The sequence below is a fragment of the Gallus gallus genome, chromosome 18, assembly GCF_016699485.2.
Source record: "Gallus gallus isolate bGalGal1 chromosome 18, bGalGal1.mat.broiler.GRCg7b, whole genome shotgun sequence".
Classification (NCBI taxonomy): Eukaryota; Metazoa; Chordata; class Aves; order Galliformes; family Phasianidae; genus Gallus; species Gallus gallus.
Window position 1 is genome coordinate 642,363 of NC_052549.1, and position 16,454 is coordinate 658,816.

The 16,454-nt window shown below is 55.9% G+C and overlaps 1 protein-coding gene across 1 annotated transcript; it reads right to left on the bottom strand.

Annotated features, from left to right (window-relative positions):
- Nucleotides 1-10,190: 10,190 nt before the first annotated feature.
- On the bottom strand, nt 10,191-12,123 carry LOC124417289 (zinc finger CCCH domain-containing protein 11A-like). Its single transcript, XM_046902080.1, has 5 exons — nt 12,041-12,123; nt 11,505-11,588; nt 10,876-11,211; nt 10,478-10,554; nt 10,191-10,352 (listed from the first exon to the last, which is right to left on the bottom strand). Exons 1-4 carry the CDS (start codon nt 12,111-12,113, stop codon nt 10,544-10,546), a joined length of 504 nt encoding a protein of 167 aa, XP_046758036.1. The 5' UTR covers nt 12,114-12,123; the 3' UTR covers nt 10,191-10,352; nt 10,478-10,543.
- Nucleotides 12,124-16,454: the final 4,331 nt, after the last annotated feature.

Genomic DNA, 16,454 nt, shown 5'->3' on the forward strand with positions numbered 1-16,454 from the left:
GGAGGTGCTGCCAAGGCCACATGGGCACAGCGGCACGGTCTGGCTGGCCCGAACAGGCGCTGTCTTGCACAGCGGCCCGGCGCCGGTGGCAAGGCGGCACTACTGGAACGACCCGGCTATGGCGGCAATGTCTGACCAGCCCCTGCAGGCGCCAGCCGGTGTAGCAGCCTGGCGCCGGTGGCGAGAAGGCACTCCCAGGACGGCCCAGCTACGGCGGCACCGTACGGCCAATCCTGGCAGGTGCCAGCCGGTACAGAGGCCTGGCGCTCTTGGCAAGGGGGCTCTGCCGGGTGGCCTGGCTATGGCAGCATGGTCTGGCCGGCTCCAGCACGTGCCATCCAGCACGGCAGAGTCGGCAGAGAGTGGGCACTGCCATGGTGATCCGAGCACGGGCAGCACCGTCTGGCCAGCCCCGGCAGGCATCGTCTGGCGCAGCGGCCTGGCGCTGGCAATGAGGGGGCGCTTCTGGGGCGGCCTGGCTGTGGCGGCACGGTTTGGCCATCCCCAGCAGGCGCCGTCTGGTGCAGGGGCTCGGTGCCCGTGGCGAGGGGGCGCTGCCGGGGCGGCCTGGATACAGCAGCACAGTCTGGCCGGCTATGGCAGGTGCCATCCGTCACGGCAGCCCAATGCTGGTGGTGAGGAGGTGCTGCCAGGGTGGCCCCACTATGGCTGTATGGTCTGGCTGGCCCTGGCAGGTGTCGTCCAGTGCAGAGGCCCAGTGCCGGCAGCGATGGGTCGCTGCCTAGGCAGCCTGGCTACAGCAGCACTGTCTGGCTATCCCCAGCAGGCGCAGTCCTATGCGGTGGCAAGGCACCAGCAGTGAGGGGGCGCTGCCAGGGTGGCCCAGCTATGGTGGAACCGTCCGGCTGGCCCCGGCAGGCACTGGCTGGCGCGGTGGCCCCACGCCGGTGAAGACAGGGTGCTGCCAGGGCAGCCCAGCTACAGTGGCACCATCGGGCCGGCCCCAGCAGACACCATCAGGCACGGACGCTCTGCGCTGGCGGCGAAGTGGCGCTGCCAGGGCGGCCCGACTACGGTGGCACAGTCCAGCTGGCCCCAGCAGGCACCACTAGGCGCAGCAGCTCCGCACTGGCAGCGAGAGGGAGCTGCTGGAGCGGCCTGGCTACAGCGTCATGGACCAGACAGCCCCGGCAGGCTCCGTTCAGCACAGCGGCCCCACGCCGGCAGCGAGGGAGCGCTGCCGGGGGGGCCTGCCTATGGTGGAACCGTGCGGCGGGCCCCGGCAGGCTTTGTCTGGTGCAACATCCTGGCACCAGCGGCGAGGGGGCGCTGCCAGGGCAGACAAGCTACGGTGGCATGGTCTAGCCGACCCTGGCAGGCGGAGGCCGGCGTCGTGGTCCGGCATTGGCAGCAAAGCAGCATTGCCGGGGCGGCCCCAGCACGGTGGCACTGCCTGGCCAGCCCCGTCCAGTGCTGTTCGGCATGGCACCACGGCCCCTGCGACAAGGGGGCCCTGCCAGGGCGGCCCAGCTATGGCAGCACTGGCTGGTTGGCCATGGCAGGTGCTGTTAGGTGCGGCAGTTCTTCGCCGTTGGCAAGGGGGCGCTGCCGGGGCAGCCCAGCTACGGCAGCATTGTCCAGCCTGCCCCAGCAGGCGCCATCTGGCGCAGCGGCCCTGCACCGGCAGCAAGGAGGCACTGCCAGGGCGGCTCGACAACAGCAGCACTGGCCGGACAGCACCAACAGGTGCTGTCAGAAGCGTTTTTGGCACCGGCAGCAAGGGGGCTCTGCCAGGGCAGCCCAGCTATGGCGGTACGGTCTGGCTGGCCCCGGCAGGAGGCCAGGGGCGGGAGCCCGGCATTGATGGCGAGGGGGTGCGGCCAGGGTGGCCCGGCTACAGTGGCACCCTTCAACCAACCATAACAGGTGCCATCTGAAGCAGCGGCCCAGCACCGGCAGCAAGAGGGCGCAGCTGGGGTGGCCCCGCTATGGCAGAACCAGACAGAAGGGCCCAGCAGGCACCATCCGGCACAGCGGCCCCATGCCGGCAGCGAGGGGGTGCTTCTGGGGCAGCCCAGCTGCCGCAGCCTGGTGCAGTCCTCCCTCACAGGCGATGTCTGGCGCGGCAGCCTCGCGATGGTGGCAATGGGGTGCTACTGGGGCACTGCAGTGACATTGTCTGGTCAGCCCAGGCAGGCACCGTCTGGCGCAGCAGCCCCACACCATAGATGGCAGGGCGCTTCTGAGGCAGCCCGGCTATGGCGGCACCGTCCGGCGGGCCCTGGCAGGCATTGTCCAGCACAGCATCCTGGTGCCGGGGGCGAGGGAGCGCTGCCGTTGCAGCCCGTGCACGTCGGCACCGTCTGACTGGCCCCATCAGGTGCCGTCTTGCACAGCTTCCCCACACCAGCGGCAAGGGGGAGCTGCCGGGGTGGCCTGGCTGCAGCAGCACCATCCTGCCAGCCCCAGCAGGCACCGTCCAGCACAGCGGCCCCGTGCCAGCAGCAAGGAGGCACTGCCTGGGCAGCTCAGATGTGAAGGTCCGGTCCAGCCGGCCCCGGCAGGCACCACCCGGCACGGCGGCCCCACGATGGTGGCAACAGGGTGCTGCCGGGGCCCAGCCCAGCTGCAGCGGCCTGGTCTGGCCAGCCCCAGCAGGCGTGATCCAGTGCGGTGGCCCTGCACCAGTGGCGAGAGGGTGCCGCCAAGGCGGCTCAGCTGCAGCGGCACCATCAGACCGGCCCCAGCAGGCGCCGTTCTGCGCGACGACTCAGCGCTGGCAGCAAGTGGTTGCTGCCGGGGCGGCCCAGCTATGGATGGCAATGGCCAGTCGGCCCTGGCAGGTGCCATACGGTGCAATGGCCCCATGCCAGCGACGAGGGGACCGCTGCCAGAAAAGCCTGGTTATGGGGACACCCTCCTGCCAGCTTTGGCAGGCACCGTCCAGCGTGGTGGCCCCACACCAGTGGCTAGGGGGCGCCGCAGTGGGGGCCCAGCTGCAGGGGCATCCTTCAGTCAGCTCCAGAAGGTGCCGTCTGGTGTGGCGGCCCCACGCCAGCGGCAAGGGGGTGCCACCAGGGCTGCCCAGCTACGGCAGCATGGTCCGGCAGGCAACGGCAGGTGCTGTCTGGCGTGGCAGCCCAGTACCAGCGGCGAGGGGCTGCTACAGGGGCTTACCGGCTACAGCGGCATGGTCTGCTCAGCCCCGGCAGGTGCTGTCTGGCACAGCTGCCCAGCGCCAGCCGCGAGGGGGCACTGCCGGGGCAGCCCAGCTACAGCGGCACTGTCCAGACGGCCTTGGCAGGCGTCATCCAGAGCAGTGGCCTGGCACCAACAGCGTAGGGGCGCTGCCAGGGTGGCCAGGCTACGGTGGCACCATCTAGCCAGCCTGGCAGGCGCCATCCGGTGCAGCGGCCCAGCACCGGCAGAGAGGGAGCACTGCTGGGGCGGCTTGGCTGCGGTGGCCCAGTCCAGCCGGCCCCGGCAGGTACTGCCTGGCACGTCAGCCCCACGCCAGCAGCGAGGGTCTGCTACAAGGGGTGGCCCAGCTACGGCGGCACAGTCTGGCCAGACCCGGCAGGCTCCGTACGGCAAGGCAGTCCAGTGCCAGCAGGGAGAGAACGCTGCCAGGGTGGCCCGGCAACAGCGGCACCATCTGGCCGCCCTGGCAGGCGCCATCTGGAGCGGCAGCCCAGCACCGGTGGCAAGCAGGCACCGTTGGGGCGGCCCGGCTACGGCAGCATGGTCTGTTGGGCCTTGGCAGGTGCCGTCTGGCACATTCACTCCGTGCCAGTGGGGGCAGGAGGGCGCTGCCAGGGCATCCCGGGGCAGGCAGCACAGGCTGGCCGGCCCTGGTTGGTGCTGTCTGGCTCATTTGCCCTGCGCTGGCAGCAGGAGGGCGCCGCTGGGGCAGCCCAGAAACGGCGGCACAGCCTGGCCGGCCCTGGCAGGTGCCATCCAGCGCATTCACTTTGCGCCAGCAACTAGGGGGAGCTGCCGGGGCGGCCCGGTCATTGCAGCATGGCCTGGCCAGCCCCAGCAGCCGCCGTCGGGTTCGTTCGCCCTGTGCCTGTGACGGAAAGGCACCACCAAGGCAGCCCGGCTATGGCGGCACAACCTGGTCGGCCCAGGCAGGCGCTGTCCGGCGCGTTTGCCTTGCACCGGCGGCAAGCGGATGCCATTGCGGAGGCCTGGGCATGGCAGCACAGGCTAGCCAGCCCTGTCAGGCACCATCTAGCATGTTTGCCTTGCGCCAGCGGTGAGGGGGCACCGCCAGGGTGGTCCAGGCACAGCAGTACAGCCTAGCCAGCCCTGGCAGGTGCCATACAGCATGTTCGCCCCACACCAGCAGCAAGTGTGAGACACCAGGGTGGGCCGGGCACGGCGGCACGGCCTGGCTGGCACCGGCAGGCGCTGTCTGGCGTGTTCACCCCGCGCCGGCAACAGGAGCGCGCCGCCGGGGCAGCCTGGGCACAGCACCACGGGCTAGCCGGCCCCGGCAGGTGCCGTCTGGCTCGTAAGCCCCGCGCCGGCGGCTACAGGAAGCTGCCGGCGCGGCCCGGGAACAGGGGCACGGCCTAGCCGGCCCCTGCAAGCGCAGTCCGGCTTGTTCACCCCGCGCCGGCGGCGGGAGGGCTCCGCCAAGGCGACCCGGGTCGGCCTAGCCGGCCCTGGCAGGCGCCGTCTGGTTTGTTCTCCTCGCTTCGGCAGCAGGAGGGCGCCGCCGGGGCGGCTCGGGTCCGGCGGCACGGCCTGGCCGGCCCCGGCAGGCGCCGTCTGGCTCGTTCGCCCCGCGCCGGCGGCGGCGGCCGCTAGAGGTCGCTGTCGGGGAGGCTCGGGTACGGCGGAATGGTCTACCTGGCCCCGGAGGGCTCCGATCCGCTCCATCTGTGGCGGCTGCTATAGGTCGCTGGCGTGGCCATCTCGGGTACGCTGGCCACATCTACCCGGCCAGGACGGACTTGGTCGCTCCGCGGCGGTGGCTGGAGGCCGTTTCAGGAGCTGCTCCCATTTACAGGACCGGTCGCCCCGGCCCCTGCGGGCCCCGACAGGCCTCGGACGCTGCGCGGGGACTTCTGGAGGCCGCTGCAGGAGCGGCTCGTGTTCGTCGGAGCCGTCGGCCCGACCCCGACCAGCCGGTTCGATCCATGGTGGCCGCTAGAGGTCGCTGCCGGGGTGGCTTAGGGTACGCCGGCCAAGTCTACCCGGCTCTGACCCACTCGAGCTCGGCAGCAGTGCCAGAGGTCGCTGCCCGGACGGCTTGGAAACAGCGGAACGGTCTACCGGGCCCCGGCGAGCTCCGACCTGTTCGCTCCGCGGCAAACGCTAGAGGCCGCTGCCGCGGCCGCTCGGGCGTGCCGGACAGGTCTACCCGGTTCCGACCGACGCGCGCTAGGCGTAGGCGGCTAGAGGTCGCTGCCGCGCGGCTCGAGAACGGCGAAACAGTCTACCCGGACCCAGAGGGCTCCGATCTGCTCCACCTGTGGCGGCCGCTAGAAGTCGCCCCAAAATCACTCCAACATCGCTTATCATCACCCCAACATAAACCCAGCATCATCCCAATATCATCCCATCATTAACCCAACAACGCCTCATCATCATCACATCTCACAATCATCATCCCAACATCAACCCAAAATCGCCCTATCAATCCAAAATCACCCCAACATCATCCCAACATCATTGTCAAAGCTCCCAATCATCGCCCGAACATCACCCCAACATCGCCCAATTGTCACCCCAACATCAACCCAACATCGCAGCATCATCACCCCAACGTGTCCCCATCTTAACCCAAAAAACTCCCCCATATCACCCCAACATCACCCAAACACCGCCCCAACATCACCCCAACATCTCTCCATCATCACCCCAACATCACCCCAACATCACCCCAAACTCAACGCCTCATCATCCCCCCAGCACCTCCCCATCTAAACCTCAACAACTCCCCCACATCGCCAGATGTTGGGAGATCCCAAAATCACCCCAACATCTCCCCATCGTCAGCCCAACATCGCACCAACATCGCCCTATCATCACCACAACATCAACTCAACATTGCCTCATCATCACCCCAACGTCACCCCAGCTTCAACCAAACATCGTCTCATTATCACCTGAATACTTCCCCATCATCACACCAACATCTTCCCATCATCACCCCATCATCTCTCCCCAACATCGCCCTATCAACACACCAGTATCACCCCAACATCAACCCAACATCGCCTCATCATCACCCAGAAATCTCCCCAACATCACCCCAACATCTCCCCATCCTTGCCCCAACATCAACCTATCATCACCCCATCGTCACCCCAACATCACCCCAACATCGCCCCAACATCATTCAATCATAAAACCATCTTCCCAACATCACCCCACTATCACCCCAACATCTCCCCATTGTTGCCTCAACGTCACCCGAACATAGCCCTATTATCACCCCTGAATAACCCCAACATCAAGCCAGCATTGTCTCATCATCACCCCAACATCTCCACAAAATCACCCCAACATCACCGAAACATCGCCCCATCTCCCAATCATAGCCCCATCACCCCAGCATCTCTCCAAATTACCCCAGCTTCAACCCAACATTACGCCATCATCAACATAACATCTTCCCATCATAACCCCAACATCTCCCCAACATTGCCACACATCACCCCAACATCACCTGAATACCTAACCATTATCACCCCAACATCTCCCTATCATCACACCTACATCACCCCATCACCCATCATCCCAACACCACCACAACACCTACCCAACATCATCTCATCATCACCCCAACATCTCCCCATCGTCAGCCCAACATCACCCAAATATTGCCGTATCATCACCCCAACATCAACCCAACATCTCCTCATCATCACCCCAACATCTCCCCATCATTTCCACAACTTCATGTTAACATCTCCCTATCATCTCCACAACGTCACCCCAGCATTGCACTATCACCATCCCAACATCACCCCAGTATAGTCTCATCATCACCTCAAAAACTGCCCATCACTCGAACCTCACCACATCACCCCATCTCCCAATCATCGCCCCAACAACGCCCCAACATTGCCCCAAGATCTCCCTATCATCACACCTACATCACCCCATCATCCCAACATCACCACAATATCAACTCAACATCTCATCAACAACTAAACATCTCCCCAGCATCACCCCAACAAATCCTCAACATCACCCCCAACGTCACCCCATCAGCACCCCAACATCACCCCATCAGCACCGCAAAATAACACAAACATTGCCCCAGCATCGCCCGATAAGGAGTGCAGATGGAAATGAAGGAAGAATGAAGATACAGAGAAGGAAAAAACAGCAGAATATGAGCAATTATGGGCAGAATTAGTAGTTAGCCAGGACAAGAAGAACTACTACATTAGTAGTTAGCAAGGACAGAGGGAAGAACAACCCAGCAGAAGAGGAGAGGATAACACTAAGGGAGAGGAACTTAAGACTAGATGAGCAGCCGCAGATACAGGGCAGAAGAATGAGGAGGAAAATAGGAGAAGAGGAGTAACAGGCAGGGGAGGACTGAGAGGAGGGAACAGCAGAGCACGGAAGTGCAGAAGAAGAGAAATAACAGTGCAGAGGAAAGAGAGAAAAGCATGGAAGAAAAAATAAAGTAGAGGAGAGGAAGACAGCAGAGAGAAGTTAGAAAAGACAGAAGAGAGAAGGGAGGGAAGAGGTATCAGGGGAGTGATTGCAAAGGGTGAAAGGAAGAGAAATGAAAAATATAAGAGTTCAAACATAGAAGAGCAGACCATGCAAGGAGCACGAAGGCGCACAGAGAGAGCAAGAGAGCAGAGAGAGAGAAGGTGAGAGAAGAAGAAAAAGGAATTAGAATTATTTTTAACCTCTATTAAAGCTGGATTCTTTTCAGGACACATGGTTGTTGCTGTTCTGTTTCTTTGTTTGGTTTTGTTTTTTGTTTTGTTTTTGTTTTGTTTTGTTTTTGCATTGTTTGTATTCTTTTAAACTGTTTAAGAACCAAGAACATTCAGGAACATTTTCAGAACATTGTTTGTAATGACTCCTTAATCTCAGCTGCTCCAAAATACCCAACTGGTGTCAAGTGGGGGTCACCTCCTTCAAGGAACTCTGCAAATCCAGCTTTGTGTGTCTAACTTGGAAAAACTTACCTTCACAAAGGAGCAGAGAGATTTGCCATACTTGGCCAAGAATCCTCTTCTGCCATCCAGCACATCCATTTCCGAGCAGGACACCATCACTCCAATCAGCGCGTCGTTGACTGTACCTACACCCTAAAGAGCAAAACAGCCATGTACAGCTGACTACAAAAACTTTGGAGCAATCACTGACAGACACAAAGCTTGCAGACACCCACCATCAAGGACATGCTGTGAGCTGATGTCCCTGGGCCCTGCGCACAGCAGCATTTTCTTCAGTATTTAATTTCAGTTCTTTAATGCCCCCTGACAGCAAACCTCTGCTGCCAAAGCATCCTTTGGCCAAGGAAACTGTACCATAAAGCACAACACTTTCTCATCTGACTGTATCTGCAAAACAGGAAAAAAAAAAGAAAAAAAAAAAAAAAGACAAACCATGTCTTTCTCCTAAGTACCACCATTTCTACACAGACTCCTATTGCTCCACAGATACCAACCGCCATTGTCAACCTGACCAAAGCATGAGGGGCCAGGTCCAGGCAGCCCACACGGGCCAAAGCCAGAGGGACCCCCTTAGGGCCAGCCCACAAACTCTGAAGTGCAACCCTTAACACAAAAAGGCAACTATAGACAAAGGCAAGAGCAGACACAGCTTTAAGTTAGCCAAGAAACACAAAGGACTCAATCTAGTAAATAACCACAGAACTGCTTACCCCTTTCTGAGGAACAGGGCACACAAAACATCACACAGGAGCTCCTCCCCTGGGAGCAGCCAGCCCTTAAATGACGTTAGGGAGGGGTGGAACCAGGCTGTACCCCTTGGTCATGCAAGTGAATTGCTTTCAACTGCTCCCCACAGCAGAACAAGGTTTATTGAATATTAAAGCCTGTGAAGTAAAAAAAGAGTGCTTCCATGACTTTTTCTCATTTGTGTTATCTGACTGTTGTTTCTACCAGATGCACTTCCAGTATCTTGCAAATGACGGCTGGAAGCAGGTACAGACAGCAGGCATGGTACCTGCAACCTCCAGGTGAGTGGCAGCAGCCAAGGAGGCCTTTGCGCTCTGCAGGGTCTGTGTGTGGAGCATTACGCACAGGAACAGCTGAGCATAAAGATGATGGCAGAGCTACAGAGTAACCATCACAAAGAGGCACAGTGGCTCAGCTCATTTCCCACGCAGGATATAAGAGCCGTGAGGAAAATGCAGACGTCTTCTGCTTTCCTCTCCTGCCCCACGTCTTCTGCCCCTGTCAGAGGAGAGGAACAGCCACACTTCCACAAAGACATTCCTCACAGCCACACACCCCTCAGGTTGGAGCACTCCCAGCTGCAGAACAGAAAAAACAGTTCTTGCCACATACCATTTGCCAACTGTCATCTTCCTCTGCATATGAATCGTAGTCATTATTTGAGAAAACACAATCCTGTTGGTGAACTTTGCTCATTATGCACTCACTGTAAAACCAAAAACAGCTCCATCCCAAAAGTTATCCACTTCCATAGTGCTACTACTACCACATTTAGCACGCACACCGCAGTTTTCTGCCTCGGCTTTTACAAGCAAAACGAGAAAATTCCACACCACAAAGGTATGCAATGATGAGAGTCACTCAAACTCCGTCTGAAGGGTGAAAAGTAGCATAAAAACAGCTGAAGACAGGGAGGAAGATGAGAGAAGATACCACTGCAGAGAAGTCAGGAGAACACCACTGCCTTCTGGGATCAGGCAGCCAGCGGAACCTCTCTTCCCCCAACAGAGACGCCTGTAGGCTGAGGGGCACACACTCAGTTATGCTCAGTGCTGCCCCGAAAAACTCAGACAGCTCTATAGAGCTGTTCTCTAACTCAGCACGCCTATGCTCAGGCTGTGCTACTCACAGTTCTTTGCACGTGCTTTGCAGACAGTGCGTTTATGGGCAGTGCAAAGGATTGGTGCATCCATTGCTTCAACAAACTGCAGCATTCCCTAATGGAGCTGTGGGTGTTCGGACTGAGCGTTGAGAGTGGAATAACGAGGAGGTGGCGTAGCAGCTCACTGAGTGCTGTTGAACAAATCAGGCCATGCACTCTTTGTGAATCCATAACTCCAATGGTTTATTGATGGACTGCAACCAGACTCAGAGTGCCAGGTTGGGCTGCTGCCACGAAGACGCTACCTTCTGATGCTTCTCCACTTAGTCCTTCAGTTGCAGTTTCTCCATCATCTTCACAAGGCTGTTCATTGCAGAGGGCTGGAAAGAAACAAAGCAAGTGTAAAAATGGGACACTACTTCCCTCAGCATTTTACAATCCTCTTCATGTCTGACAGACGGAGGCCCTGAGAACAAGAGCAAGTCTGTGTTCACCAAGGACTCACCTCTGCATGTGCAGCAGCAGCTCTCAGAGCAGCCTTCTGCATTTCCGCTCTCCTCTCTTTTTGCTGTCATCCTCTTGCTATAGAGCAAGAAAAGAGATAAATTCATTTTGTCAACAGCAAAACTGTGGAAACATGGGTACCATGAAAACAGGCTAGGAAGCCTGTCAGGGAGGGGTGTTTCCAGTGGGACATGCAAAAGACCATCATGGAGTTAATGGGAAAAGATGGGGTTACACATTCTGGCACGTCCTTGCCTTTGGACTTGGTAGCCTTCAACTCTTTTCCCCTCTCCGTAGAGAGGAGGAAAAAGCAAAGCAAACCCTAAGCAAACTCCATGTGCTCCCTTACTCCATGTGTAAGAGAAGCACCTCACCAGGGCAGCTACAGCATCTTCTTACCTCTTAGCTTCGAGGTCTGGAACTGTTCAGTTGGCGCTGGGGTAGGTCCAGGGTGTGCTGTGGGAGCTGGCACACCGCCTCTGCTCTGATATGGGCTCTGAACCTTTGCCCCATTGCGCTCCATCTTCACTTGTTTCTTGTCTGGCCACAGCTCTGCTTTTTGCCCCTCTTCGTCCACTCCCTTACGCTTTCTTGCAACAATGGTCTTGGAGAAGGAGTGGTTGTCAACTGCAGAGGAAGGTCTTCCACCTGTGCTGCGACTTTCTGCTCCAGGAAGCCCTCCAGCCTGGACATGAGCTTTCACATAGATCTCGCCATTTGGCTCAGCACCTTTCCCTGTTAGAATCAAGACGGGAAGCAACAAGATTTAATGAGAGTCCAACACTACATTCAGTCAGCAAAATGGACCACAATACTAGGAAATCTAATCTCAAGTGTTCACAGCATTGGATCTCAGGATCTTGGGTGAACTGTGGGCTCACATTTCCAATTGGGACAGGAAAGGTAACGGTAGATCCCAGAGATTAAGGCCTAAATCAACACACAACAACAGTCCCAGGAAAGAGCAGACAGAAAGCCTAACTAGAAAGACAGTGGACCAAACCCACATGCCTGCTATATGGCTGTACCTCTCTTCAGTGCCATGCCACACTCCATGCTCCTCCCCTTCCTTTCTGCAAGGCCGCGCTTCACTGCAAGGCGGTTTGCATCAGCTTCTGACAGAAAGGAAATAAGAAAGACATAAAGAGCATCTCTGTGGAGGAAGATTTTAGCACAACCAACCACAAACTTCTGGTCTTCAAGCGTAGTTTCTTCAATTTGCCTTTCTGCTGCTACAACTTTGTGCCATTTCTGCAATCAGAACAGATCGGCAGTGTCCTTTCTTCTCTCCTCCATCACGCACACCCCTTCACATAGCCCTGTATAGAGGCAGGTACCCACACCACAGCTCACAAGAGCTTCTTACCTGGCTTTCCATTTCCCCCCATGCCCAGCACCATTCCATGGGTGCGTAGGCTCTGTCCCTACAACAACAGATCGTGTGTTGATTTCACAGACACCAGGAGAAGTATTGTCCTGTTAGCCCATGTCTACCCCCAAAAAACCAAAAGACACTGTTCTACAGCCAAAACAGAAACTGATGTTTAAACTGCAGTGCACTTACACAAAGCACTACTGGTCTCATTCCTGCTCCGATGGCAGCAAAGGACCTCCCGGTCTGCCTGACAGCTCTGCATTCTGCAGGGCAAAGAGGCATCAGCAAACAAAATGCTATCAGCTGCAAAAGTTGAGACATGGATTTTTTGTCCCTAAAAGGAATTCACTCAGCTCTAAGCACCGCCACTTATACACAGACTCGTATCACTCTGCTGCCATCAGCTGCCGCTGTCGGACGCTCTAATGCTTCCAGTGGCCTATTGGACACCCCCTACAGCACTGCACCCGCTCAGAAGTAATACTCAAAATTCATTCTTCCATACTTCATGACAGAGGACTGAAGAAACTCACTTTTGCATGGTGCTAAGGATGGTCCATCCCCATCACATCCCTTTGTGTGCTGAAAGGCACAGCTGGCATTCTGGCAGCCTGCTGGCTGCTGCTCCCTAACACAGGGAACCACACTGCACTTCTTCTGAAGAAAGAAAGAAAGGAAGGTTCCTGGAAACGGGCTCCCAACATTTGTAAAGAGATGCAGCATTCCAGATCGTGCCAGAGACAGGATATCAGAGTGCCGAGACATTATTTATCACTAAAGGAAATATTTGGGAGCATATTTTTCACAGCATCTGCACAAGCTGCAATTTCTGGGCATATTCAGCTTTCTTACCACTCAGGTGGAGAAGACAGGCACTTTCAGACATCAGTTCAGGGGATTAAACCAACACACCTGCAAAAGACCAGGATTATGCCAAGGGAAACAGTGTCTTCAGATGCCACAGTTCAATCCACACAAAATTATCATGCAGAGCCTTGGCTCTTAATTACCGTTTCTTCCCCACCCTTCTGCAAGCAGCTAGAACAAACTTCTCTGGAGAAACACAGGGCAGCCAGGGACGTGGCAAACCATAACCAGGTGCAGCTGGCAGGAGGGCAGTGCCCGCTCTTTGCTCCCACCCTGCCCCAGCAGATTAAGGAGCCTGACAATGCTGTCCTGTACATGCAGAACCCAACCGGTCACTGAAGTAACAAAGGACCAGTAGGGTTCCCCCTGCTCCCCCCCTTCCCTTAAGAACGAGAGAAAGGAAGAAAACCCAAGCTAAAGAAACCCAGCTGTACCTTTCCGCATGCAAAGCAGGAAAGGGAACTGCGTCTGTCTCCTTGCTGAGACATGGTGGGGAATGTCTCAGAGGAAGCTCAAGTTCATGGGGTCCTCTCCACAGGGACTGCCCCCGCTGTTGGAAAGAACTGGCTTCACTCTTTCTTCAACTGCCTCAATCCCTGAAATCTCCTTTTGGAAAGGAACCCTAAAGAAAAAAAATCGACAAAGTAAAAAATAGTGAGGAAGAAGCATTTTCCCAGCTTTCTTCTGTTATGCAGTTTAGACTCTTAGCAGGGCAATGTCTCGAAACCAACTGGTTACAGGAACCATTCCCAGAATGCATCCAGCTTCTTTACAGCTGCCATGATTTCTGAGTGTTCTTCTCCATCTCCTCAATAGTTATACATCTTGAAGCAAATGGCTGGTGTTGCTGTCATGAAGAAAACTCCCTTTGTCTCACCACCAGCCAGGATGAGGGCTGACGCAGCGTGCCCACCCCAGCCTAGCTTTTCTGCTGAGACACCTCCCAGCAACCACCCAGCACCAAACCCAGCTCACCTGTTCAGCCTGGTTAGCCTAAGCTGTGCCCAGCTCACACACATGCCGCAGTAGTGCTTCTGATGGGCACTCACAAGGCGATCTTTCTCAAGGAAAGCTCACAGCTCAGTCTCTGTGTGCAGCATGCTCACCAGAGCATCAGCTCTACTCACCAGCTGTGGCACAAACGTTCCCACCCCAGCAATGGTTGTGAACTCAGCATGCACTTGCATCACTTCTGTGCATTCATCATAGGCAAAGGGTGTGGTCACCTCCTAGATCCAAATTTTAAGAAACCAACAGTAGGGTCACCCAATGGGGTTACTTGAAATAAAATAACAAAGAAATTAAGATCATTCTCACGCAGCCAGCTCTCGCTCAGGCACCGCAGGATCAGACCAAGGAGACATTGCCCCCAGCCTGCCTCCAGGTTGGAGGCCAGAAGGATTTGAGCTCCCAAGCAATCAGCAAGCATTTGGATGAGCCAGCTTTCTGCTTTTTACAAGGACAGACAAGTCCTTCTTGGCAAAGGCAGAATAGCTCTGTTCTTGGGCCGCAGTTCTCCATGGCCAGGCACTGCTCAAATACTGGGGCTGGACTTCCTCCTGGGCATCCACACATGTTCCACCTCTCCTGTAGCTTTCTGCAGAGTTTGTGGCTTCCTGCTGGGGAGCTTCTCATGTTCTTCTGCAACATCATTCCTGCCTCCTCTGGTACTGTACTGGGAGATGCTCCAGAGTCCATGAGCCTGGACTTCCTTCCTCCCATCAGCAGCTGCTCCTACGCTGACCTTCACTCACACTGTGATACTGTCCACTTCTATCATGAGCTGCCCTGCAAGGGAGAGAAATAAAGCATGGGATTAACGCAAACTCAGAAGCCCAAGGCTGTGTCACCACCATGTATTGCAGCCTTGGGAAGCCAGCTGCAACTACAACCTTTGTCAGAATTAAAACAGGTGCCCAGGTACTGTACATTAAGTGCGACCTCTGACCAGAAGTAATTGCCACAATCAGAAATAAATACTGAAATCGCTCACTTTACTGTAGGTGGTTACCTCCAAACTCTTTTGCTTTTGGGAAAATATGGACTCAGAATTGAAGGATACAAGAAAAATGACATTTACTCCACTGGAGGTGGTTAAGCTTGAAAGTAGGACTCCAAAAAAGAAAAGGTTTTCAACTCCTTGTAAGACACAAAGTGATGGGATGATTGCCCACACCTGCAGAAAACCTGATCTGCTCTACCACAGATGGCTGAGTGACACAAAAGCTGTGCTGCCCATTCAGAAGCGTGTGGGGCATGGAGCGGTTACACACCAACGCACAGGATGCAAACATTCCTCAGGCACTTTCCGATCGGAAGGGAAATCCCTTCTCCCTGACAAACCATCTCCACACCTCTCCTCAGGGCTGCACTGACACAGCACAGAAACCATGCAAATGTTCTTTTCTCATCATTGTGGTTTTTAACAGACCCAGACAATGAGGCCAACCAATCAGGTCACTGTGCGGGCTGCTGGGTGACACTGCCATCATTTCAAGCCATTGCTTCCTAGAGGCAAAGGAAGTAAAACACTTTAAGGCACTTTCACACAAAGATTGCATAGTTTACTGTTCTTTTACACACAGCAGAAGGACAAAACAGGAGATATGTGCAGCTGCATCAACACCCCAGTTGCTAAAGGAATGGAAAGACAGAAATATCAAAAGTCAATACATTATTCTAATACAAAAGAGGGAAGCGCAAACAATAGGCAGTGGGCACTCTTGAAGAAAATCCTAGGCCTCAAGTCCTGGCTGGTACAAAATAAAGCCAGAGCCCCTGCCACGAAAGGCAGCTCCTCCCCGCCCCCAGCTTCCAGCAGTCCGGGCTCCGCACGGCCGCAGCCCGGCACCGACCGCCGCACCGCTCCGCTCACGGTCCCGGTCCTCGAGATGCACAGCACCGGCCCCGGGCCGGCCCGTCGCGGCCTCTCATTGGTCAGTGGCAGCGCCGCCGGCTCCGATTGGCTGATCCGCAGCGCGCGGAAGCCGCCGTTGGCAGTACGCTCGGGGCAGCCCGGCTCTCCCCTTGTGGTATCCAGTGACACAACAGTAACACATCCCGCTACAATGCCTCTACTTGCCTTGCCTCAAGTTGATGCTGTTGGGATTTTTCTTGGTTGTTGCTTTCCTCCTACATCCTTTTTTTAGGCTGTTAATTCTGTGAAAGCCACATGAGGTACTATCAGGTAATTATAAAAATAATAACAAAAAACAAATTGGGAAAAAAAAAAACACCAACAACAAAGAGCCCACCTCTGAACTGCACTAGGAATTTTCCAAAAGACCTCAGACAACTCAGACAACATGAATGCACAGGACTTAGGTGATGGGTAATGGAAAGGAAAGCTGAACACACTGATCTCAAAAGACTGTATATTCCTTCTACTCGACCTCGCTACTGACCACAGATATGCCTATGTATATCTAGGAGGAAAAAACGGAACGGTCAAAGTATATTTCAAGATATATTTGATTTATGTAAAGTACTCCCCTGAATTATGCCCAAGTAGCAAAACAGCATGCAATTAAGAACTTTGCAGAAAAGAAATAGAGTGTGTTGAGTGAGACCACTCGGCATGTGCAAGGCCAGGGTTCCTGAAAGGCAGGTCCTGCTGAACAACCCAATCTCCTCCTGTGATCTAGTGACTTAGGCAATAGTGACCTTGGATCGGGTATTGCAGACTCATAGAATGGCTTGGGTTGGAAGGGACCATCGGGATCATGAAGCTCCAATC

What these genes read in the sequence shown, in the direction of transcription:
- LOC124417289 (XM_046902080.1), bottom strand. Translation starts at nt 12,113, where the DNA reads ATGCAGAGCTGTCAGGCAGACCGGGAGGTCCTTTGCTGCCATCGGAGC. An exon ending in TGAGACCAGTAGTGCTTTGT is followed by an intron (nt 11,589 to 12,040) that starts GTAAGTGCACTG and finishes TTCTGTCAGAAG; the next exon opens with CTGATGCAAACCGCCTTGCA. An exon ending in TGGCATGGCACTGAAGAGAG is followed by an intron (nt 11,212 to 11,504) that starts GTACAGCCATAT and finishes TGATTCTAACAG; the next exon opens with GGAAAGGTGCTGAGCCAAAT.